Source organism: Neolamprologus multifasciatus, chromosome 7, assembly GCF_963576455.1.
Source record: "Neolamprologus multifasciatus chromosome 7, fNeoMul1.2, whole genome shotgun sequence".
Classification (NCBI taxonomy): domain Eukaryota; kingdom Metazoa; phylum Chordata; class Actinopteri; order Cichliformes; family Cichlidae; genus Neolamprologus; species Neolamprologus multifasciatus.
This window is the reverse complement of record NC_140445.1, coordinates 54,505,513-54,530,695: the sequence shown is the minus strand read 5'-3', so window position 1 is coordinate 54,530,695 and position 25,183 is coordinate 54,505,513. Positions and strand designations below refer to the sequence as shown.

At 40.0% G+C, this 25,183-nt stretch overlaps 3 protein-coding genes across 4 annotated transcripts; 2 read left to right on the top strand and 1 right to left on the bottom strand.

Moving 5' to 3' along the window:
- trpm1b (transient receptor potential cation channel, subfamily M, member 1b) lies at positions 1 to 19,946 on the top strand. 2 transcript variants are annotated; one of them, XM_085167774.1, is made up of 27 exons: positions 1 to 1,462; positions 7,816 to 7,892; positions 8,596 to 8,791; positions 9,079 to 9,292; positions 9,600 to 9,724; positions 9,806 to 9,977; positions 10,304 to 10,478; positions 10,571 to 10,694; positions 12,202 to 12,274; positions 12,406 to 12,506; positions 12,984 to 13,160; positions 13,257 to 13,391; positions 13,513 to 13,563; positions 13,681 to 13,821; positions 13,916 to 13,945; positions 14,048 to 14,340; positions 14,459 to 14,687; positions 14,774 to 14,905; positions 14,995 to 15,126; positions 15,215 to 15,343; positions 15,438 to 15,689; positions 15,784 to 15,958; positions 16,629 to 16,649; positions 16,730 to 16,874; positions 16,971 to 17,176; positions 17,671 to 17,803; positions 17,895 to 19,946. In XM_085167774.1, the coding sequence occupies exons 1-27, from the start codon at positions 1,403 to 1,405 to the stop codon at positions 19,237 to 19,239; spliced, it is 5,043 nt and encodes a 1,680-aa protein (XP_085023900.1). In that variant the 5' UTR covers positions 1 to 1,402; the 3' UTR covers positions 19,240 to 19,946. The 2 variants fall into 2 exon arrangements, with proteins under 2 accessions (XP_085023900.1, XP_085023899.1); XM_085167773.1 differs by having other exon boundaries at positions 15,784 to 15,976.
- On the bottom strand, positions 10,671 to 22,511 carry LOC146515499 (ras-related protein Rab-8B). The gene is made up of 8 exons (XM_085167794.1): positions 22,243 to 22,511; positions 21,642 to 21,702; positions 21,479 to 21,539; positions 21,306 to 21,383; positions 21,067 to 21,156; positions 20,888 to 20,953; positions 20,744 to 20,794; positions 10,671 to 20,648 (listed from the first exon to the last, which is right to left on the bottom strand). Exons 1-8 carry the CDS (start codon positions 22,364 to 22,366, stop codon positions 20,556 to 20,558), a joined length of 624 nt encoding a protein of 207 aa, XP_085023920.1. The 5' UTR covers positions 22,367 to 22,511; the 3' UTR covers positions 10,671 to 20,555.
- Positions 22,512 to 23,052: 541 nt separating this feature from the next.
- On the top strand, positions 23,053 to 25,182 carry rps27l (ribosomal protein S27 like). The gene is made up of 4 exons (XM_085167793.1): positions 23,053 to 23,153; positions 23,612 to 23,720; positions 24,317 to 24,427; positions 24,982 to 25,182. Exons 1-4 carry the CDS (start codon positions 23,148 to 23,150, stop codon positions 25,008 to 25,010), a joined length of 255 nt encoding a protein of 84 aa, XP_085023919.1. The 5' UTR covers positions 23,053 to 23,147; the 3' UTR covers positions 25,011 to 25,182.
- The last annotated feature ends 1 nt before the right edge of the window (position 25,183 follows it).

Here is a 25,183-nt window from a genome sequence, read left to right as displayed (position 1 = left end):
TCGTTTCCCAAAGCTCATAGTTGTAAGAGTAAAGCAGATGCTTGGTGAGCGCATACTTTGGATTAGCTGATTAGGTAGCTCATTACTTCACTCACACTTGTTGCAGTTTCCTGTGTTGCAATGTGTTTCTGTGGGAGGCCACTTCACTGTGACAGGGCTGGGTTTTTTTTTTTTACATTAACAGCTTATTTTACTGTAAGGCAAACATTGAGTTACACAGGCTGTTACATCCAGCCTGTGTGCATCATTTCTTGCCAGTTTCAAATCTTGGTGAGCTTGGTAATCCTTTACTTATTTATCACCCTTAAAACTGTTCTATTTAGTGTCCAGCAGAGGGAGGTGCTGGACATGAAATTCATGCTCCTAAACTGGTTTCTCTTGGGTTTGACTTTCAGACCGTCTATAACAAAATCGACTTTTTTTGTTTTGTTTTTGCTACAAAAAAAAAAGTTCAGACAACAAACATTACAAGTCATTATCACATTACATCAGCAGAGCAGGTGAAGTGTTGGATTCTGTATAAGACCTAAAGGCTTTTGATTTTCTCGTCCATATTTTGAGCCATTTTAATGAATACCCCAAAAATATTTGCCCAGGGTAAGCTAAATGCAGTGTTTTTTTTATAGTGCTGACAAGTGATAGTTTGAATTTCCATTAATTTTTAAAGTCTTATGTAAGAGGTCAAACTCTTACTAATACTATGAACCAAGCTGCTCCACGTGTTGCACAACTACTTAATGTGGTGGGAAAACCTAAATGTAAGATGCTGAGAGATTAAATGTGTTGTTTTATTCAGATCCCCAAATATAAAAAACACTCAAGAGTTTTTATCCTTCCTTCTGTTTATTATTTCTTAATGAGTCTAAGTACTCTCTGCCTATGCGTACCTATGTTTTTGCACCCTGATGGGACCCTCTTGTCTCCCTTGTCAGATCTCATCTGGTGGGATATCTTTTGGCTTTCTGTTGGCTAACTTTAGCTTCACAGCTTGCACAATCTCTCTCTAAGCCTTTTTGGGGGGTTGTGGTGTGCCAAAGTAGATTTACCTTCAATAACCATTTATTAAATCTCTATCCATTAGACTCTGAGGCTTCGTAAGAGCTGGCTGCATTAAGCCTGATTATGGGATGTTCGGCAGTGGAAAAGGGTCTATGTGTCAAGTGTGTCATCGAGTGATTTATATCCCTGGCAGGGATCTCTGTCTTGTCAGTCGGGAGTAAGCCGCATAGAGGAGAGAGAAGCATTGTAACCTTTACTGAAGTGTAAATCCAGGGCTTGGTGCCATCACCTGGTGCTGTAGTGGCTCTTGAGTGTTTCTGTCTGTCTCTAATGTCGACGTTGCTGGCGTCCCCTGACCTGTCGCCACTCTCCTAGGGTTCCTCTCTTGAGTTAAGTCTCCAGCATGGACACTGGCACCTTTAAAAGGTCCTCCCTCAAACGCAGCACATCTGGCTCGCAGAAGGTAAGATGAAGCGTGCAGGCAACAATGTCACATTCAACAGCTATTAATTTTTATTACCTTTCAGACTTTTTTCCACTCTGGGATTTTAATTAGGATTAAAAAAAAGTTTTAAAAGATTTTTTAAAATTGAATTGTAATTTATTATTAATGGAACTTTTATAAATGATGTTGTTCTTAAAAAAAAATAAGTTTATCTTAGCTTTTTAGCAAACATTTTGCAAACACAAACTGTATGATTACACAAGTCATCACTTTAAGGATATACAACATGGTGCCAACACTGTCATCTAGCCTCAGCCCTTCTCGTCTCGTTCCCCAACTTTGATAACCACTGACTTTTATATCTTTGTAAAGTCTTAAAAAAAGTATTTAAAAGACCCTGAAAGCAAAAATATGTAATCATTCATACATTTCTCTTTCTCATATTTGAGCAACATATCCCAGAAGAAGAGCATGTGAACTGCAAATTAAGAGAGTTTGCACTATTTTTGTGGAGGCTTATGAGCACAGAATTTTTAAGGACAAATATAATTCAATTTAAATTTAAATGAAGGAGCAAGTTGGATTAAATAACTACATTGATTGCGGCATGGTTGTGCCAGACAGGCTGGTCTAAGTATTTCAGAAACTGCTGATTCACGGGGATTTTTCCCACACAACCAATGATCCTAAAAAGAGAAATTATCCATCGAGCAGCTTTTCTCTGGGTAACAATGTGTTGTTGATGCCACAGGTCAGAGGAGAATAGCCAGACTGCCTCGAACTGACAGGAAGGGAAAACTAACTCCAATAACCATTTTTTACAATGGAGATATGAAGAAGACAATTGCTGAGTGCTCAGCCAAGAACAGAAAAAGAGGCTACAATTCCCACAATCTGACCACAGAAGATGTTGCCTAGTCCGATGAGTCTCGATTTCTGTTTTAACATTCAGATGGCAGGGTCAGAGTCTGGTCTAAACAACATAAAAGCATGATGTTCAGGCTGCTGCGGCTGCTGGTGGTGGTGTAATGGTGTGGGACACTTAGGGCTCCTTAGTAGCAAATGAGCATCACTTAAATGCCAGACCCTACCTGAGTATCATTGCTGATCATATCATAAAGCTGAAATCATGGTGAACACTGGCCTCTAGTCACCAGAGAGCACATGATATTCATGAATTCTCCGCAGGTTAACGGGGGTGACTAATTTTTGATGAGTTTGTACTCAGACACTTAACATTAGTAATAAAAACTGCAACAACCAGTAAAAATCTGAATCTGTATATCCTACCAGATTCACTCTGGGTTTGCACCTCATATGAGATTGTGATGTATGAGTCACCCAGCCGCCCTTCACATTCAGTTGTTCTCCTCTGATGAAATTAAATGGCATTTATTTAAGCGCACATCAAAAGACTATTACAAAAGATATGGTCGAAGCAAAAAAGAAATTCTTTGAATACATCCCTCTCAAGGCAAAAACATGTAGAAACAACATCTGCAGCACTCACATAAAAACAAAGTTTTTAATTTATATGGCAGCTGAAATTCAGAATAACTCTAAGATAAATTTTAATGACAAAATCATCCTATAACGGCTACAAAATAATGTGAATTTTAGTGACGGAAAGCATTTGATCCCCTTGGAGCACAAGATTTAGTACTTGGTGGAATAACCGTTGTTGGCAAACACAGTCTCTGTAGATATATTCGACCACTCTTCTCTTCAGATCTTTTCCTAATGCTCGAGTATATGAGGTTGCTTGGATACACAAAAGTGTGGCTGTCTCTATAAGTTTTTGGATTTAAGGTCCAGAGACTATTTATTTAAAACACCACCAAAGTTTAATGCTTCCACTGCCCCGTGTGACAGTAGGGATGATGCTCTTGGTGTCAAAGTCAGCATTTTTTCCCTTAAGACACTCTGAATGAAGTTATTCCAAAAAGTTTTATTTCCTAACAAAGGTGGTGACTGTGGTCCCGTCTGCATTTTCCCATGCAGTGTTGGGAGTCATGCCTTGTCCTCCTTATGGTCATTAATTCTGCATGAGACAAGATCGTGGGTGGAGCAGCAGACTGAGAGTGACTGACCGTAATTTTGAGTGTCTTAAATTTGAGAATAATCACACCAACAGTTGTCAATGTGTCACCAAGATGCTTACTGGTGATCCATTATCCCATTGCAGCTTTTGTACTGGTCAACCCAGAGCTCTTTGGCCTGGGTGATGAGGTTAGGGACTGCTTAGGGGCCCAGGTATACTTTTAATCCACACAATAGTGCAATCCATTGTGGATACTGGCTTGGTGAGTGTTAATCCCTAAATTGTTGCCAATGAAAAACTTGGTATACTTGACCCAAATAAACAGAAATGCACATTTATTTCAAACGACAACAATTTTTTTCTCTTTTGTTTAGTTGAAAAGTTATCATTTACTCTTAACATACATCTACAACTGAAATTGCAGTCAGCTCCTTTCTTTGTAAGTAGTTCAAATCATGAATTCAGCAGGGTGTCGAATCCCTGTAACATCTGTTGAGGCTGCTGTGTATATAGAGTAAGGCTTATAAATGAACCCATGTAATCCTTAAAATCATTGGGTAACCTGGTTATTTTTTAGTTGCGTGATTGATAATTATTACGTTACTTAAACTGTTGTAGCCATAATGAGTAGGTTCCTTCACTTTCACAACAGAAAGATTTCAGATGTCGCTAGTTTTGTAGGATGCCCTAACTTTATTGCGATTCCTTGATTTTGGTCTCTATTTCAGTCAGACTGCTTTAGGGAAAAAAAGTGAAAAACAGCAGCCTTAAAACATGTCTTATGACTCCCTCAACTCTCGGGGATAATCAGTGACATGTTGGACTCGTGATGGCTAACTGGATTTTTCAACTCATGAGGACAAAGAGTGCATTTACAAACAGGGCTGACTGAAAACAGTTTGCTGCACAGTTAATGCAAATTTGCCCATCCAGACCCTGGAAGTGGAGTGTGCCACTTTGACGACATATCTTTTCTCCTCGAGTAAAAACAAGTAAAAGGCAGCTTTATATTCAGCCCATGTGGTTTACCATGAGTCTGAAACATTTTTTTTTTTTTTAGACAGTCAACAGAGCCTACATGGGTTTTCTTCCTGTCACAATGCATCAAGCTCTAACTAGCATGGCTATTCAATACCAATGAGGAGCAATTAGTTGCTTTGATCTTCAACCCGGGTAACATCACATTCCTTATAGGAACCCAAAATCCTTCCTTTCACTTGTGCTCACAAGGCTTTTGTTGTATGAATTCCATTGTTACTGCAATATTGTGAATATCTGACACGTTGATTTTCAACTGATATAGCTACAGAATTTAACCAAACACGTGCTGCCAGTCAGATATCCACATACAGATATAAAGTCATCATTATACCTTCTCTATATGAGCCTTTGGAACTGCGTAGTGTAATTAAAGCTTTACTGGAACAAATTAGCTGTGGTCAAGTTGTTGCTAAGCTGTGGATCAGGAGACCAGGACCATGTGATTCCAGTATAAAAAGGAATGAATGTATATACATTGTTGCTCCGATGTGCATCTACAGTCAGAGTAATGTATTGTATTAAAGTGCTAAGCATGGTCAAAGTTTGAGAGGAAAACACTGCATCAGTACGGCTAATAATAAATATATTTTTTAAAATTTCCGTCTCATATAGCTGTCTTTTGTTTTAAGCACTAATTTTCCAAAGTCTGCATGTTGGAATGAATGTTGTTGATTGTTCCGAGGCTTGTCTTAAGTCCTGTTAATTTGCTTGGTGTGACACAATCGGATCCTGCATTATCTCATTCTTCTAGGGTTTTTTAAAATGGTTTTTTTTTGTTGTTTTTTTCTTTGTTAAGTGCTCAAAGGCAGCTCTTAACGAGCCAGCTGGTTGCTGACTGGATTTTGGTTTTAATTGCTGTGGTTAATGAGTTTAAGTAAGCTGAAATAACTGCGTCACACTGGCCAAACCCTTCTGGAAATGCGCTTTGTTTTGTCCGGCTATAATTAACATTGGCCCACGTGCGTTTTTTACTGGAGCACGAAGAAAAGTGGGAAACTGGAGGGGGATGCTAGGATTCTCTCTTTGTCTTTCTGTCATCTACCACCAGCCTCTGCTGTTTTTTGTTTTTTTTACTGGAGCTAAAACTGCTCACTTCAACCATAAAAGGAGTGCTTATCAAATCATTCACATGAGAAAGGCTTTAAGCAGACGTCTGCTACTTAGTGCCAGTTCGCTCCATCTCTAGTTATTAAGAATGCATCTGCAATCCCTTTATAACTTGACGACTGTTTTTATTAAATACCCAAACAGGAGGATAAATATGATTACAAAAGGGCACTGGGAGTCTCTTTTTTTATGAAAAAAGGGTGTTTTTAAATGTAGACCAACTTAACATACCTGATATTAAACAGGAAGATTAAGGGAATACTGAATATCTGGACTGCTGCCTTTTCTTTTTCTCCACAAAAACATAGTGGGTGGAAATAAAGATTAACTGCAATTAGCACTGACTGACCCCCAACTGGAGACCAGTCATGTCTTAACAAGGCGCCTTCCAAAAGAATGCCTGCATCCAATTCTCTCAATTATGCAAATTGAGTTGAAATCAAAGTACTTGGAGGGGGTGAAAATTTTCAAACGAGAAGTTGGGGACCCTCTGAGCGAGGCTGCAGTACTTTTAGGTTAGTCGCTCTTCTCCATCGTCTCACACTGGCGAAGTTCTTCCAAACTGTGAAGCGAGCACAAAGAAAGGAGTTTTACACAAATTGGGAGATTAGGAGCCGGTTATCAAAGTAGATTTATTGTGCCTTGTTCAAGCGAATGATGAAAATACCCTCTGGGCATGGAGAAAGGGTCATGGGACTCCCAAAAGGATTACCTTGAACTGGAGTCATGAGACTTGGGCGAACAAAGACCCTGCTCACATGCTCATCACATTAACTGGCCCTCATAAAGTGAAGAAGTTTCATGTCCTGTGGGATTCAATGAGGCCACTTCACTGGGAGTGCAGCACCAGGAGAAAGCTCTGGCTCCCCTGCACTCCCTAGCCTTAATTTCCAGCAGCACTAGGACCTCGAAGCTCCGTCAAGAGGATTGTACGTGAGTCGAAACCCTTTAAAAACTTTATTTAGTTGCATTATTAGGATTTTACCAAGCAGCGACCGATGTTGTATAAATTGCAGACCGTGAAAAGTGAGTTCAGATGAGGTAAATGTGAGCAGGCAGCACTGCAGGACGTCTAGGTGCTTATTGATGCATGATGACCTGAGAAATAAAGATGGGAATATTTTTTACAAAAACTCATGCTAAATAAAAAGTAGTTGTTTTGAAGCTGCGCCAAAACATCATTCTTGAAAGAGCACTGTAGTAACAGCAGATAATATATGTAAGGCTGATATCTATGTATTTGTATAATTTTAAATAATTTATACCAAATGTTTACAGTAGTAGTGTTGAACTGAAAAACAAGCGTTAAAAAACCCCACGAAGAATTACTGGTGGAAAATAGTCATAATAGAAAATAGCATACATGCAATAAAAACAGATTAAAAGTAATATGCAAAGAACATGCATCTATTTGCATTCGTGTATATTTTTGGTTTGGATGGACCCTATGACATCTGCACAGGCAAAAAAACAAAAATAGATAAATGCAAAGGTTTCCCTTTTTCTTAAAGTGGAGGCGAGTAGACACTCCGAGAAAGTCTGTGGTTTTGCGGTCCAGCTGCTCTCAAAGGGGGTCATTTGAGCAGAAAAACAGGGCGAGAACAGTAACTGTTCTGTGTTATGGCTACTTGTGATTATCACAAGACTTCAGTGAGGTTTATATAAGGTCTTTCATCCTTACTCATCTGACCTCAGGCTTATTGGTAAAGTCTAAACAGATTTTTAATATGTTTTTACACAATAATGCTGTCAAGGGTTCAAATTCTGTTTTCAACCCCACTTCCTGGTGATTTCTTGGAAAGCTTTGCTTCCCCTGATTCGGTGTTAATTGGGCTTCCACCGTCAACAATAGCCCTCTGAGAACCTTCGCTTTGAACTCGGGTTATTTTTGATCGGCAACTGGAAAAAGATCAGAAAGCAATCAGAACAGGATTTGACAAAGTGTGGGGGAATAGTACTTTTGTGCTTTTCACTGGCTGCTTATGAAACTTGAACAAACAATGGAGGCAATTTTACCAGCATCAGCTGTGGCGCAATAACATGAGAAATGACAGAGCATGCATGATTTTAGTGCCACAGTTCACCATGCTCATGTCTTTGTGCATATCAAGTACAACTTCTGGATTCTTCGAAAAACGGCTTTTGCATAACACTTTTGTTATGTTTCTTTTTGTCTTCCCAGGCACAGAAAGTATGGATTGAGAGGACCTTTCTTAAAAGAGAATGTATACACATATTTCCCAGCAAAGACCCAACCAGGTAATTACTTCAATTCTTCAAATTTACCTTGAAATTGTACTTAAAAAAAATTACAAGTCAGAAATATAAGTGCTTAGATTGTAAGTGCAGGTATGCTGTTATTATCCACATCATTATTCCAGAATTACAACAGCTTTTTTTCTAGCTTGAAGCAAATTTATGCAATGTTCATTTTGCTTAAAGTGTATTTTAGCATATTTTTATAAAATGTATTGTTGTTGTTTTTTAAAAAAAAGCTTTCCATATGCAAAATAATATCTATTAAATTATGTTAAAAAGTAAAAAAGCTGAAAACATTAAGAATAAAATGAGATCACATGCATCGGTGTACATTTTTCTTGTTAAATGGGTTGTGTGAGTTATGACAGTGGTGGTTATATAAATAATGTCCTGTAAATAATATAATAGTATTTGAAGCTGGCATTTGGGTCTATATTAACTGACAAATATTTTCCTTATTAATTAATTAATTTCTGAAATCATGACACCCTTGACTTCATGCTATCTCGCATTTATCAGGATTTAAACAATGCGTCTGTAAGTCACGGGGAAAACTCCAGGGCTGCTAGAGCAGCCAGGCAGTGAGCCCTTTGTCTGCCAAAGCACATATTTGCCAGAAATGGGTAGAGCAATGAAAGTATATGTGCAAGGTGTGTCTTACTGGCTTCTTCAAGTTGCAGTTCATACCCTCTGATCTGTCTAGATGTGCCTGTGGTCAGCTGACAACTCAGCACGTGGCCATCCCTCCTGGTGCCAACTCCTTAGAGGAAACCCACCAGCTGGTTCACATTGATACCCCAAAGGATAAATGGAGTGTGATCAAGCACACCAGGACGTACCCGACGGACGCCTTTGGCATCATTGAGTTCCAGGGAGGAGGATTCATCAACAAAGCCATGGTGAGTCTCAGTCAAAAAGGTTCTGCTTCAATCTTCGATCCTGTGGATACAAGCGGTGCCTTAAAAACAGAATGTAATCATTAAAGTAGAATCTTAAAGTGTGGGGACCTTTCCTTTGTAAAGGAGGATTATTTACCGTTAGTTCTCTCACATCAGAGAAGTGAGTGGATACGATGCAGTGTTAAGGAGCTTTTCCACATCTGAACTAGAGTTTTTAAACTGTACTTAACGCACAAGACGTAGTTAGAAAAAAGTGATAATTAACCTCCCAACTTTGTTTTTTCTAGTATATCCGGGTTTCATACGACACCAAGCCTGACAACCTACTGCATTTGATGGTAAAGGACTGGCAGTTGGAGCTGCCCACCTTGCTCATCTCTGTACACGGGGGTCTCCAGAACTTTGACCTCCAGCCCAAACTCAAACAAGTGTTTGGCAAAGGCCTGATTAAAGCGGCCGTCACAACCGGAGCCTGGATCTTCACGGGTGGAGTTAACACAGGTAGGACGCTGATGGTTTAGTATAATGCTTTTAATGTTCACTTAATAACAATCAGCTTGTGACATTAGAAGATTACCTTTGCCCCAAATTGTTATTACGTAACACTACTCTGCAATTTCCTGGGGGAGATTTGACTAACCCATTGTCACAGGTTTAGGCACTATAATTAGAGCTTTAGTGGAAAATTCATTGCAAATGATTGATATTGCGTGAGGTTACCGCAATATTACCACAGTATGCTCCATAATTCAGCCCCATCACAAAAGAGCTTTATTTGTATTGCTCTATTTTGCCAATTTTAACTTAGGGGTCATCCGCCATGTTGGAGATGCCTTAAAGGACCATTCCTCTAAGTCACGTGGAAAGGTGTGTGCTATAGGGATTGCTCCATGGGGGATCCTTGAAAACAAAGAAGACCTCATTGGGAAAGATGTAAGGACATTTGCACCAGCATGTGGTCTCCTTAAAAAGAAGACCTTTCAAAGTAATGTCTCTTCTTATAACTTTTTCCAGGTAACAAGACCCTATCAGACGATGGCAAACCCACTGAGCAAGCTGGCTGTGCTCAACAACAGCCATTCCCACTTCATCCTCACAGACAACGGAACCTGCGGGAAGTACGGCTCTGAGGTCAAACTCCGTAGAGTGCTGGAGAAGCACATCTCTCTGCAGAAGATCAATACTCGTAAGTTGTTTAGTGCGCTGCATTTTTAAATAATCTGCCCACTGTGATGTGCATATGTGAGCTAAAATCTTGTTGGACACATGGATGGAGAGCTCCTCTGTGACATGTGGGCTTCCCTTTGTCATCCTATGCCTGGAACTTGGATAAGGCAGGGACAGCAAAGGGATGCTCAGCTGTCACCATTGACGTCACTTCCTCCTTCCTCTGGTTTGTCTGTTCACACATCTCATCGTAGCACAACATAAGCTTCATCATTTCACTCTCAGACTGTTTTACAGAGAAAAGAAAGGATGGAACAAATGATTATTTCTCTCTATTCATTCCAGGTTTGGGTCAGGGGGTTCCTCTGGTGTGTTTAATAGTAGAGGGAGGTCCCAACGTTATCTCCATTGCCCTGGAGAGTCTGAGAGATGAGCCCCCCATCCCTGTGGTGGTGTGCGATGGCAGCGGCCGTGCTTCTGACATCATTTCCTTTGCGCACAAGTTCTCAGAGGATGGAGGGTGAGGTTTCAGTCGATTTGCCTTTTACACTGATATCAATCCTTTATAAAAAACAAAAAACAAAAATGTGCTTTTTTCATCCCACCATGCAGCCTGGTTAACGACGATGTCAGAGACCAACTTTTAGTGACTATTCAGAAGACATTCAATTATAGCAAAAGCCAGTCGCAGCAGATCCTGCTCATGGTAATGGAGTGCATGAAAAAAAGGGAATTGGTAAGTAGAGGAACAAAGTGAGTGAAACCATTGTAGGAGTGAAGCCATGTATTTTTAAAACAACATGTCTGTGTCAATCAATAAATATTTTTGAGTTGTGAAGCATCTGGTCTCCATCGTCATTCATCGCCACTCCACTCATTTGTGTATGTCCATTAACATACTGAATAAACATAATCCCCGCTACCTGCATGTCATTTCACCTTCTTTTGTGGTCATGTGCGATATATCGTAATCCGGGACTTTTACAGCTTTGCTGTAGGATATTATTAACTGTTAAGGACGCATGCAAGTGCGTAGCTGTCAAATGCTGGTATGTACTCCAACTCAGTTCAGCACACACCTTTTTCAGCAGAAAAAAAAGACAAAAAAAAACAGAGCTGAGAGTAATTCTTCAAGATGAATGCCTAAGTAGTAGCAGCATTTGTGCATTCCCGAAGGCATAATTGATGCGATAAACAGTTTGTAACGCTATATAATCTCTATAATCTATACATTTGAGAGGAAAAGATCAACACACACTATCAACTGCTTAGCTCGTACTTCATCTACTCACAGGAAGCATACAGCACACAGATGGAGGAGAGGATCCAGCTCCCTAATCCTCAGCCAGGTTGCTCTATCCACTCCGCAGGCTTTCAGTCCCCAGAGTGCTATCAGTTTACCACTTCACTCTGAAACTCTCTATCCCAGATGTATTAGACTGCCTAATGCTCCAAAACACTCACATAAGCAACTTAAACTGCTTTTTGAAAGATCATACTGAATTGTACTGTTTTTTTTATTAAACACTATTTAGTTTTCCTTGATTCTCCATTGAGACAAAGTGGCAGAACAACCAAGTCGTCTGAGCTCTTTATGTATAAATCTTAAACTAAAGGGAGGTAACTAACCTACAGGTGAATCAGTGTCACTGTCTAGTCCACACATAATCCTTTCATCCTAAGTGCATCCAATGTGAACATCTGGCCTGGGCAGATAAAAACACTGATTTAGAGGGCTACATTTTGCTGTGATGTAACACCAGGATGCAACATTTAAGCGAATTATAAAATTATTATCATAAAAGTGTCCACACGCACACAAACAAGGCAGCCTGCAGCTTCCTGAAAGAGAAACAAAAGTGTTCAGTGTTCATGCTGATGCAGACTGCTCATTATTAACGCATCCTGAGGCCGGCGCTGGAAAAACTCTGGCACCGTGCCACATATTCATGCCAATCTAATCCCATTCACCATGGCTGCGCATGTGACAGACCCGTCAGCGTAATTTCATTTGATATCGTCAAGTCTGTAACAAGGCAAGCGCTATCGCCGTGTCTGACGATTAAATTGGCTGTTTGCGCTCGAAAGGTCAGCCACAGGGCGCTGGAGAAAGAGGCCCTGCTGAAAATCAGTGGCAAAAATTCCTTCTTTCATCAATCATTTCATCTGTGTAGTTTGTTATCAGCAACTTAAATGATTACAGTGTAACATTCCCTCGCTTCCTTTTTTATTCTCACATATAGATTACAGTTTTTCGAATGGGGTCTGAGGGACAACAGGATATAGAAATGGCCATCCTTACTGCTTTGTTAAAAGGTATCATCAGACACCAACACCAGTGGTTATCCCACTCGAAGCTTGCCTTCTTGTATATTTCCAATAGTTTCTCTTACGGCGTGCCGCACATGCCGGCTCTCGTCATGTCTCCGTCTTTTTTCTTGCATCAGGAACGAACGCATCGGCAGCAGACCAGCTCAGTTTGGCTCTGGCCTGGAACAGAGTGGATATCGCACGAAATCACATCTTTGTTTACGGACACAATTTGCCAGTGAGTGTTCCTCCCTTTTGAACAGTGTAAATTATTCATTTCACATCAGTGCTTTGTGACTACATGGATTCAAGACTGAAGGAAATAATTTGTTTTTGAAAATCCAATAAAAAAAAGAAAGAAAAAAGTGTGAAACAGAGTTGATGAAAGTTTAGAATGACGCATTTGCAAATGCTTCAAATTCATCTGCTGAAAGAAGCAGCCTACACAAGTGTGATGTGAAAACCCAAAGCAATCAGCAGGTATCCACGGAGAGTGAAGTTTATGAGATGAAGAAATTGTGAAAAGAATTGACTGAAGACCAAAGGAGAGTTTTCAGCTTGGTGATATCAGTTCTTGTTGGAAAAAAACACACCTCACATGCAAATACATATATAAGCACACATAACAAACACAAAAACTGGCAACTGATATGATCAAGTTAGAGGCATAGTAGAAATTGATGTTTGATATTTTTTTCTATTATTACTCGGTCAGCCTGCTGGTGCTATTGCCAACACTACAACCACTGCAGCCCTGTCTCAGGAGAGACAGAAGAGCCCTGCGAGCGCTCCTCGCAGCAAGACTCGGGCCAAGAAGGGGAAAGGGAAGGGAAAGGCAAAACCTGAACCACCAGAGGAAACAGATCCAAGGAAGTTGGAGTTGATTCGCTGGGTAGGAATAATGACGTTTATGCAAATGTTACATGTGAAAATATGAGACAACAGAGTGAACATAGAGAAAATAATCATATTATATATATTCTATCAGGTGAACTCACTGGAGCAGGCTATGATGGATGCTCTGGTGCTGGACAGAGTGGACTTTGTCAAACTGCTCCTCGAGAATGGAGTCAACATTCACCACTTCCTCACCATTCCCAGGCTGGAAGAGTTATACAACACGGTGAGAGTTCTACAATGCTGAGTAACACCAGCAAAAGGGGAAAAAAAATATTAATTCACAGAGTTTTGATGGATAAAAATATACAGAACCTACTTCTCCTTCTTCTCCTCACATCTTTCAGAAACTTGGCCCGGCAAATACCCTGCATGCTGTGGTTAGGGATGTCAAAAAGGTAAGACAGTCTTTGCTTATAACAATAAACATTCAGCAGAATCATTTCAGTTTATTTCAGGTTCAATATTATTTTAAAGCAGTTAAGATCGTGCTTTTTTATATATGACTTCTGCAGGGAAACCTTCCTCCAGATTATCAAATTACTTTGATTGATATTGGTCTTGTGCTGGAATACCTCATGGGCGGAGCTTACAGAAGCAATTACACCAGGAAAGCTTTCCGTAACCTCTACAACAATCTATATGGACTAAAAAGGGTACGCATGGATGGAAGGAAATAAATGACAATGGTTTGTCATCATATTAAGTAACATTTTACATTAATTGCAACGCTTTGTTCTCTTCTTGCAGCCCAAAGCTCTGAAGCTTCTAGGAATGGAGGTAGGGTTTTCTTTCGCAACAACTAAAATAGTTTAACTAATCAAACCCACACAGAAGCACAATCTATCTAGCTGTTGTTGTTTTGTTTTTTGTTTTTGTTAGGATGATGAACCTAGGTCAAAAGGCAAGAAAAAGGCAAAAAAGAAGAAAGAGGAGGAGGTGGAAATTGATGTGGATGACCCTGAAGTCTGTCGATTCAAGTATCCCTTCCACGAGCTGATGCTGTGGGGGGTGCTGATGAAGCGCCAGAAGATGGCACTATTTCTCTGGCAGCGTGGCGAAGAGGCTATGGCAAAGGCTTTAGTGGCTTGTAAACTGTATAAGGCCATGGCTCATGAGTGCTCTGAGAGTGAACTGGTGGATGACATCTCCCAAGATCTGGAAAACAACTCCAAGTGAGTGATGCAGAATGCTTTTTATACTTTCTGTAACGATGTATGTCTTTTTCTACTTGCTTTAAACTACTTTGATAAGTGCTATATAGAAATAATTGTTGTTATGTCCCTCTCACAGAGAATTTGGACAACTGGCCTACGAATTATTGGACCAGTCCTACAAGCACGATGAACAGGTGGCCATGAAACTCCTAACATATGAGCTGGTTAACTGGAGTAACTCCACCTGTCTGAAGCTGGCTGTGGCTGCTAAGCAACGTGACTTCATCGCTCACACCTGCAGCCAGATGTTGCTCACTGATATGTGGATGGGCTGCTTGAGGATTGGAAAAAGCCCGGGCCTAAAGGTTAACTTCCAAAAATTCTAAAACAATAATATTTACAAGAAGAATGTTATTAGCGGAAATACTTGAAAAATTATTATCTCACTCAGGTTATTCTGGGAATCATCTTCCCTCCTCTGATTCTGCTGTTGGATTTCCGCCTTGGAGACGATGCCTCTTATCAGGCACCTACACGCAAAGAAGAGGGAAAGGACAAAGATGATGACACAAAATCCAGCAAGGTCCTTGTTCATACTTTTTTTTTTTATTAGACATATGCCTAATTTAAGGGTGAATGATTGTAAGCTTGCTGTTTGCTGTGATGCTGCAGGATGCCAACACTGATGCAACTTCCCGAAAAGGAGACGAAGAAGAGGATAGCACCAAAATCCATAAAATCCCAGTTGGCAAAAGATTCTTTGAGTTTTATAATGCACCTTTCACCAAATTCTGGTTTAACACAGTAAGTTCCCTTCTGATGCGTGAAGCATGTATTTCAAAAATGACTGCCAACAACAACAAACAGCTTTATGACCTTATTGTTTTGACAGATCTCCTATCTGGGCTATCTGATGCTGTACAACTACATTATCCTGGTGAAAATGGAGCGATGGCCATCTATACAAGAGTGGATGGTCATAGCATACATCCTCACACTTGGCACTGAAAAAGTCCGACAGGTATGAGTCTTTACAGAGTCGGAATATCTTAAATTCCAAACGGTTTTATGGGCTTGTAATGAATACTGTGTGATCTCCTAATCCTGGTGTCTAGATTCTGATGTCAGAACCAGGGAAGCTGAAACAAAAGATAAGTGTGTGGATGGAGGAGTACTGGAACATCACAGACCTGGTTGCCATATCCACGTTCCTTCTGGGGCTAATGCTACGGCTACAGCCTGAACCGTACATGGGCTATGGCAGGGTTATCTACTGTATAGACATCATCTTCTGGTACATTCGTGTATTGGACATCTTTGGAGTCAACAAATACCTGGGACCTTATGTGATGATGATAGGGAAAATGGTAATAGTTCAACGAATCACAGATGGCATGCACGCACACAAAAAGAAAGAGAACACACTGAGCTTGCATGTTCTCTTTGTTTGATTCCTTTCAGATGATTGATATGATGTACTTTGTGGTGATCATGCTGGTGGTGCTTATGAGCTTCGGAGTGGCTCGACAAGCCATACTTCATCCAGATGAGGAGCCAACATGGCGCCTGGCCAGAAACATTTTCTACATGCCTTATTGGATGATCTATGGGGAGGTTTTTGCAGACTCGATAGACCGTAAGACTAGAGTTCATAGTAAGATTCTGTTTCCTGATTCTGGGCAGATGATCAGTGCTGCATTATTCCTCTGTTTTAAAATCTGCCTTAGCAATGTCACACACTTTGACATACTTTGTCTCCCTCTGCTGGCACATTTGGAATAGCACTTACTACAATACATACATTCAGTACAACACAATGTTTCACTGCTTAAGAGCAGAATAGATGCCTGTATGTCATCTCCTCTGTCATGATCATCTGCCTCCAAGTTTTTCTTCTCCTGTTAATGTTTCTTCTGTCAAGGTGAAGGCAACAAGCAACTATTTAAAAAGCCTCAATTAGAAATGGTATTGAAGATGGTATTGAACGTTTTCTGGAAGGTGCTGTTAAACACGTGTTCTAATGCATACTGAAATTCGGATGTTTGTCTTCATTCATTTTTGATTTTATGAACAAGGTTATATAAAAAAAATTGAAAAATGTAAAATATGTCAAGGATATAAAGTATGCAACTAGGTATGTTTGAGTACTTTTAAAAGTGCAATGAACAATTTGATAAGACCAGTCCACCCTTTAAAGCAAAACAGCTTGACCTTGACAGAAATATGACATAAAAGTCTTATGTCTATTGATGTTAACGCTTTCTCCATTTCCCTGCGGAACTGTGGTTTTCGGGGATTTTTCCAAGTCTATGCAATGGAAATCAACCGTAAGTCATCATGAATGGTATTCTAATTATTTACATTAAAGTCTATATAAATGTATAACTTTAACCTCCCATTCTTGCAGCTCCATGCGGTGAACATTTATATGATGAGGATGGGAAGAAACTCCCCCCATGTATCCCCGGTGCCTGGCTCACACCTGCCATTATGGCCTGTTACCTTCTCGTAGCAAACATTCTTCTGGTCAACTTGCTCATTGCGGTCTTCAAGTAACTATACTTCCAATGTCTACTTGTTCTATTGTTTCTAAGAAAATATCTCCTCTTACAGTTTTTACTCACTGGTCTGCATGTCCTGTCCCACAGCAACACCTTCTTTGAAGTCAAGTCAATTTCCAACCAAGTGTGGAAGTTCCAGAGATATCAGCTGATCATGACTTTCCATGACCGTCCCATTTTACCGCCACCTCTCATCATCCTCAGCCACCTCTATATCCTCTTCAACAGGATGTTCAAGCGATGTGCCAGGAAGAAACAGGAGGGAGAGCTAGATGAGAAAGACCGTGGCCTCAGTTAGTCTCCTTTTTTAAACCAAAACAATTTTATCATTATACTTAATACTTAAGTGCAATTAACTCTTTACCCCTTGAAAGCCTCCTAGGAGTATCCTTTGAAACTGCCTTCTAAATTGAACCGTTTCTATCAAATTTCAGGCGTACTTGTAGAACAAAATGTATGTGTGTGTGCATCAGAAGTTAGTGGGGATGGTCTCTGTCTATGCAAATACCTATAAAAAACAGAAACTATTCTAATGGTCGACGAACCACATCTTTATTGATATACACTGTGCTGTTAAAATTCATCACTAAGGATACAGGTGAGGTTTTCAAATGCCATCTTTATGAGGGTAAAGAGTTTATGCAGTTTTTCAGTGGTTAATAATACACACTAAGCGTTTAAACCACATCAAAATAGTAATTTCATGATTCTGTAGCCTATAAACATGAAGAAACTGCTGGAACTGATTTTTTTTTTAACAAATATTGCTGTCATGTGTTTTCTTCAGAGCTCAGGCTGAATCCAGAGGAGCTAAAATCCCTGTATGAGTTTGAAGAACAGTGTGTCGAGGAATATTTCAGAGAGAAAGAGGACGAGCAACAGTCTTCCAGTGACGAACGCATCAAGGTTACTTCAGAGAGGTACATCACTATCCTTTTAAAAGTAGTTCAAATATTTCAAATTGGTTCCTGTTTCCATAAACACTCTTTTTCTCTCAACTCTTCTTGGCAGAGTTGAGAATATGTCAATGCGTCTGGAGGAAGTAAATGAGAGGGAGAACACGATGAAGGCCTCCCTGCAGACGGTGGATCTGCGTCTGGCCCAGCTGGAGGAGCTCCATGGACGTATGGCAACCGCCCTTGAAAAGCTTGCAGGTGTGGACAGGTTAGAGCTGACTCGAACCTATTCGCGAAACTCATCGGTGTGCGACCCTTCCAATCTCCTTCGCCAAGGCAGTATTAACAGTGCTGACGGTTACAGTCTTTACCGCTTCCACATGGATATGGAAGAGTTTGCATCCAGACAGAAGGACACAGAAGACACAACAAAAACCGGCCTAGAAAGACAGCGGAGTTTGCGGCAAGCCTCAAGTATGTGCACTCTCAACACCAGGGAAGGTGGTCAGAGCTCAGAGTCCGGAGGTTTCGAGAGACCTCCGCCAAGCTCAGTTGTAGATATTCTCATATCTCCGTGTGAACAAAGGCCCTCTTCTGCAACATCAAGTCAAGAAACAATAACAAACATAAAACAAGGCAGCACGATGTTTCTAGACAGACTACCAGACAAAAACAGACTGAGGCCTTTGTCCCCTCCGAAAAGGACAAAATCGTTGAAACACTACCCAATTGAAGACCAATTCATTTCTCCTTTGACAAAGAGGAGGTCTATGAGCACCATCGTTATGAACCCCCCTGATGAACCACAGAAAGCTCCTGAGCCCATAGACAAAGTCCAGAGTCTGCTAGGAAACTCCTCTTCGCCAAAGAGGACTAAATCTCTGAGGTACATCCCTACTGAAAACCAAAGCCAGACTTCTCCCATCACTAAGAAGAGGGCTATGAGCAGCATCCTCTACACTCCAGCTGAAGCTGGTGATGATATGATGCAAACTGCAGAGTACAGGTCACTGGTAGAGCACATTAATAAAACTCCAAATCAGTGGCCATCAAGTTTAGCGTATCAGGTGCATCCTACCACTTTGGGTCAAATGCCTAAAGTATCAACAGTCAGAACACTCACCCAGCAATATCAAACTCAGACTGAGGCAATTCCTACAGAAAGTACGAGGACTCTTCCAGGAACAGAAACTCCTGAGGATCCAAAAACGGTCAAGAGAAACCTCTCAAACACCACAGAGTATCTGACAGCTGCTGATGAAACATATTTACCCTCTCACAGATCACTGACCTGGAACGCTAGCGACAGGAGAGCCAAGTCCATGATGGTTAGCAAGCAGCTAGCTGCATCTAGCAGCGAGAGAGTCCTTAACGAAAGCAGAAAGGTGTCAACTTTTGGACAGGCAGATGAGGAAACAAAATCAGATGCAGGGAAGACAGAAGACGATGTCCAGGAGTAAAAATGAGAGCCTTAAAAAGAGAAAATAAACCAGTGAGAAGTGAAAAAAATAGCAAGAAGACAAACAGAAAGCTATGATTAAAGTAGTGGACATGTAGCCTGCCATCAGAAATTATTACTAAGTGAGTTTCTGATACAAAGATACAAACAAAATGACAATGATGGGGGAAAAAAAGCTTTACCAGATTTTTTTTTTTTTTTTTAACATTTTCAACCATGCAGTGTAGTTGTGTAAAAAGAAAAAAAAATCAACATTCCCATAAAGATCCACTTTCTTTTCCATTTTTACTCTTCACTGATGTAACATACAGTAGTTTACAAGGACTATCATTCACATTACAGCTTTCTCCAGTCGTTGTGTTTTCATATTGGACGCGTGAAGGGAAAGTGCTCTGTGTCTACAGTCTCAAGAGGAAATAAAAGCAAGAACACAACTGCTACTTGTGATTACACACAAAATATGTGAACAGCAAAAACTTTCACTTCCTATATATGCTCAACATTTTTCAAATACTGCCTGTAAACATTTTCTATTTCAGATACTGTGTGCTTAATAGTCTGAGGTCTCCCTACAGCTTTCATGCAAATACTGACAACTGCGTAACAATATGTATTAAGTACAAGCTTCCAAGAAACAAACTCTTTCACAGCTTTGTTTTGACACAGAACCCTGTACAAATAAAGGTTCTATTAAAAATAAGTAAAAAACAGTAGGTTGTTTTTTCTTTTGTTGTTGCTATTTTTTCTTTACATATTTGTGTCTTTCTATTGCAATACTGTGACTTTAAATAGGCACACATGTGCAATTAGAAATGATGGCATTAACACTGGATACCACAATCGTAACATATATGAATTCACACAGACAATTACAACCAATTCTGAAACTCCATATGATTATCTTACAGCATCGTCATAGTAAATGTAACAATAGGTAGGGCATATAAAATGATGCTACGTTGTATGAAATACTCTATTTTTCTTCATTTACCATTTATGAGACCAATATTTGTAACAGATATTTTTTAAGAGATCCTACAGACATGTCCACAGTCAGCAGGCACTGCAGGGTGAGCTACAAACCACTGCTGGATATTCATGCATCAGTCTTTTTGCATGAACACATATAAAGCCTCGTTCCTCATTGATCCTCGTCTGGTCAGCAGATCAGGGTAGCATCTCAGCCTCCCCTGAACCTGTAGGTCCAGCTGGCAATAAGGCCCCATGATTATATGACCACGGCCGCCTCCGCAGCGAGGAAAGCCAAAAGGCGGAAACCCTCCAAAACACCAATGTCGCGCCACATACGTGAGCAGCTTAGAGGAGCGAGCACTTGAAGAATTTAATTCTCTTCGACTTTTTCTCTGTGATCTTGACCGGTTTGCCTGATCCTCCAGCACTGTTGTCAGTCTACAAGAAAAGAGTTGACGGTGAAGAAATGTAAATACAGACTGTGACACAAAGTACGGGATAGCGACTAATTAATGAAACTTTCTTCAACTTACCGACTTTGAGCTCAGATTATGCAGTATGTCTCTTCCCATGGTATAAAAAGCCTTGTGTGACATAAAAGACAAAAAGAAATATTACACATACATATACTGTGTGTAAGTCATGCTTTATGGTAAAGGGTAAAACATCCAGCTTACCTCTTCAACATTCAAGCCAGACTTTGCACTGGTTTCCAAGAATTTAACTCCATAATCAATGGCCAGCTAGGTGAAATAAAAACATAGATTTATATTTATGCCAAACACTGAAAATTGCAATAACTTCAACTGAATTAGCTTGATGCTTGCTTTTTGGTAACGACTAGCTTCAGACTCACTTTTTCACCTCTGTCTTTAGACACCTGTCTCCTGTCAGTCATGTCGCATTTGTTTCCCAGGATCATCTTCTCCACATCAGATGAGGCATGCTGGCAGAATTAAATAAGACTCATTATTTATGGTTATTTAAAGTATGATACTATGAGTATTAAAAACAACTATAATTTACTTAGAATTAACAATCACAGAATTTAAATTACAAAAAAATACTAATAATATAACTAAATTTGGAACTCACTTCTTCAATATTTCTAATCCAGTTTTTTATGTTCTCAAAGGACTTCTCATTGCAGATGTCATAGACCAGCATGATACCCTGGGAAGGAAAATAATAATAATAACAATTTATGAACCCCCGCGTGTAAGGGTAAGGTAGATATATAGCAACATGGTGAGAAATAAAAAGCTAACCATTGCTCCTCTATAGTATGCTGTAGTGATGGTGCGAAACCTCTCCTGGCCCGCAGTATCCCTAATTACACATCAAATCAACAACACAGGGAGCGGGTTAAAGTGCAGGTCAGTCAGACTTTCCCATAAAAAAAGGGAAAAAGCTCAGTCAAATTACACATACCATATCTGAAGTTTGACTCTCTTTCCATCCAGCTCTATTGTCCTGATTTTGAAGTCTATTCCTGTATTAAAGCAAGTAAGAGCCACAAAAGCTTAATTAGTTACATTACACTGTCCAATTTGTCACATGCCTCACATACACAGGAAACCAGGCATTTCTGCAATTAATGGTAAAATGTGATCTCGTGTCACGTTTTAGAGGAACATATTTTGAGGAATAAGCAGAAATAGCTGCAGTGTAAATTTGCAGCGCAGATCAGATTTATAACATAATTATCACAATACTGCTTTCAGCATAAAGGCTACAGTGTAACAGAAGTCAAAAGTCTTGACTGTGGCTTTGATTTCATTCTGTATTTAACCCTGCTAGGGCATACGAGTCTTCAAGGACAGAATAGCATTATTCATTAGTCTCACACTCCTATTGTTTGGTTCATATGCAGTTATTTCCCTTTTAGGTCGTTTGTCCTTCTCCTCACTTTCATGAAAAAATTCACTAGCTTCTATTACTGACAGATCAATGCAGCAAAACGCTGGACTATGTGGATGCCGGCATTCGTTTTATTAGATTTATCCTTGGGGGGCGTCAGCAGAATACTCACCTATTGTAGATATGAAGGTGGTATTGAAGGAGTCCTCGCTGAATCTGAACAGCAGACATGTCTTGCCGACTCCGCTGTCTCCGATAAGCAAGAGTTTAAAGAGATAATCGTACGTTTTCGCCATTGAAATAAACTTCAGACTTCTGCGTTTCGATATTATAAGGCCGCAATGAAGCTGGGATCCCACGTCTGGAAACCCCTCAGCTGTCTGTTGCAGACCCGGGCAGACTAGCGACAGCCCGGTGCCGAGAAATGTGACGTCAGTTCTCGCTTGGCATTGTGGGGCTTTGTAGTTTAAAGGGACAATTCGATTTTAACCATCACTTCTGGACACAGAATTCCAGTTTTGGAAATGCTCCTAATGCCCCTGGTACTTCTCTGTTTTCTTGTGCGCCTTCTTCCTGATATTGCTGTCCGCTGGGCTTACATATCACAACTGAGGCGAACTGATGGCCTCTACATGCATGATTCCCACCATGAAGCACAGAGGAAGAGGTGCGATGGTGTGGGGGTGCTTTGCAGGTGACACTGTTGGGTATTTATTCAAAACTGAAGGCACACTGAACTGAAAAAAATAAAATAAAATAAAATAAATGGGAAGGTGTTCCCAAACCTTTGACTAGTGTATATATAACTGTATTTTTTTAAGTGATAACCCTAATACGAAGATATTCTAAATGTTTAGTATACTAAATATTATATATTTTGGGGGGAAATAAAAAATATATAGTATATTTGGAAACCTCAAATCAAGTTTTATTTTTTTCTGTTTTTTATTTTATTTTTCTACATGCTCTTCACCATTTTCAGCACACTGTATGATTTCGAGTCATTCCCCGCTGCTCTGCTCTGAGATGCTATCTGTTTAATCGGCGCACGTATGCGCAGAGATTTGCACAGCGAAAATGCCTGTAAGTTACAAAGTATTAATTTGTATGCTTTTTTCAACATGGTAGGTCCATATGTGCATTTCAGAGACGATGTCCTACCGTGTTTACACCGTGAAACCTCGCAGTTGTGTTGTTGACATTGTTGCAGCAGCAACACATGGATTGGGGGTTAGCTAGCTAACAATAGCTGACGACGGGTGGCGACTACTTGCTGAAACACCGTGGTATGTAACTAGTAGTTGTGTGATGTAACTTATAACGTAGTCATGTCGGACCAAAAAGTAGTCATCGCCTGCAAACTTTCACGACTGCATTTTTTGCGTTTAACGAATCACCTGTAGTACACAAGAACAACTGTGGTGCTTACTTAAGATGTAAATGCAATAGTTAATGTTTAAAAGAAGGTTTACCAAAGTGAGCTAAAAAGTTAAAACACGGTTGATCCCACTTATTTGACTGGTCCTTTCCCTTCATTTCAGTTGGCCAGAGACCTTCTCCACCCGTCACTTGACCATGAGAGACGACAACATAAAAAGAAAAGACTTGTTCAGAGTCCCAACTCCTACTTTATGGACGTGAAATGCCCAGGTATACAATAAAGTTTATACTATATGGTCACCAGATGTCCCTCTTTATGTGGGTCTTAACAGCATTTTATTATTTCCTTTGATCCTACATGTGGACATAGTGTCTCACATTTTGATTGGATCTAGTTTTCAAAAGGCAGTTCTATAAAGATAGCTACTTCGGTAAAGCAACTGGGAAAAAAAGTAGCACACTCCTGCAGGTTTATATGCTACAGTCTTTTGCTGCCTACTACGGCCATGGTAGAAAATTGCAAGTCACCAAAAAACACAAGCTAAGCAGATTTTTGTGAAATTGGCAGAGATAAAAGGAAAGGCTCAGAAACCTCTAAAAACCCAGTGAAACTGGTGACTGACGACTCTCGGTATTTGTTTTTTGTTTTTGACTATAGCTCAAAATGTCATGAGCCAGTTGATGATTCATTTGCACTGAAAGGCAATTGATAACTATGCAGAGCAGCAACTGAAATATGTTATGCAGCTGCTGTGATTTTAAGCCATTTCTTATTCACACGTTCCATGGCTGTCTTTTAATCACGTTTTACAAATATGGCAATCACAGAAATGTAACAGTAAATATTTAACACCATTTCTTTGCAGGCTGCTACAAGATCACCACTGTGTTCAGTCATGCACAGACTGTGGTACTTTGTGTGGGATGCTCAACAGTGCTGTGCCAGCCCAAAGGAGGAAAGGCCAGACTAACAGAGGGTAAAACATCCAGAACATTCTGTACCAATAGAGATGTAAATACTTGATCGTAAGTGTATGGGCACCATTATACCTGCTGTGTGGCACCTGGTAAAACGTACTGTACAACCAAGACCAACCATTTCCACCAGTGGTGCTTTTTGTAATCTGGAATATTGTCATCACCCCTGCAGCCGGGTTGAAGACTAGTGCACAATTGTGGTAGTTTTTACTGCTGTTTTAATAACAGTAAAGGAGCTCAGATTCAAAGATATTGCAACAATTTGAAAAACATGATTATGGAAAAAAAGAACCTTTGAAAGAAGACAAGTCTTATATGTCATACTTTTTTGGTTTCCATATCAGCTCTGATGTGGAGGTATTATCAGGTAGTTATACTATGGGCTCAGTATACTGCAGCAGATACCTGCTGTCACGGTAAGCATAATTAGATGCAACAGTAATACATTACCACTGCTGTGCAATGCAACCAGTGGCAGGTATACTGGGGCCTTTGAACTGCGCATAAATGAGATGTGAAAACAGATCAAGTAATTATGTTTTTTGTTCCACAGGTTGCTCTTTTAGGAGGAAGCAACATTAGATGGACATTGGAAACTTAATGACTGACTTTAAGCAGTGCCTTTTTATAAATCTTCCCATTGATTAAATGGTGTCCAATGACTAGTTATCATACAAATTTTAACTTGTAGACAAAAAATTACTGGCAGAATTTAATACGCAAATCTCAGTAAATAAAGACAGCAATAAAAAAAG

Coding starts and splice junctions, on each gene's coding strand:
- trpm1b (XM_085167773.1), top strand. CDS start 1,403: ATGGACACTGGCACCTTTAAAAGGTCCTCCCTCAAACGCAGCACATCT. Junction 10,695..12,201: donor GCATGAAAAAAAGGGAATTG/GTAAGTAGAGGA, acceptor TCTCACATATAG/ATTACAGTTTTTCGAATGGG. Junction 13,161..13,256: donor AGTTGGAGTTGATTCGCTGG/GTAGGAATAATG, acceptor ATATTCTATCAG/GTGAACTCACTGGAGCAGGC.
- LOC146515499 (XM_085167794.1), bottom strand. CDS start 22,366: ATGGCGAAAACGTACGATTATCTCTTTAAACTCTTGCTTATCGGAGAC. Junction 21,540..21,641: donor AGAGTCAAACTTCAGATATG/GTATGTGTAATT, acceptor ATGTGTAATTAG/GGATACTGCGGGCCAGGAGA. Junction 20,649..20,743: donor ATAATCTGAGCTCAAAGTCG/GTAAGTTGAAGA, acceptor CTTTTCTTGTAG/ACTGACAACAGTGCTGGAGG.
- rps27l (XM_085167793.1), top strand. Junction 23,721..24,316: donor TATGGACGTGAAATGCCCAG/GTATACAATAAA, acceptor ATTTCTTTGCAG/GCTGCTACAAGATCACCACT. Junction 24,428..24,981: donor AAAGGCCAGACTAACAGAGG/GTAAAACATCCA, acceptor TTTGTTCCACAG/GTTGCTCTTTTAGGAGGAAG.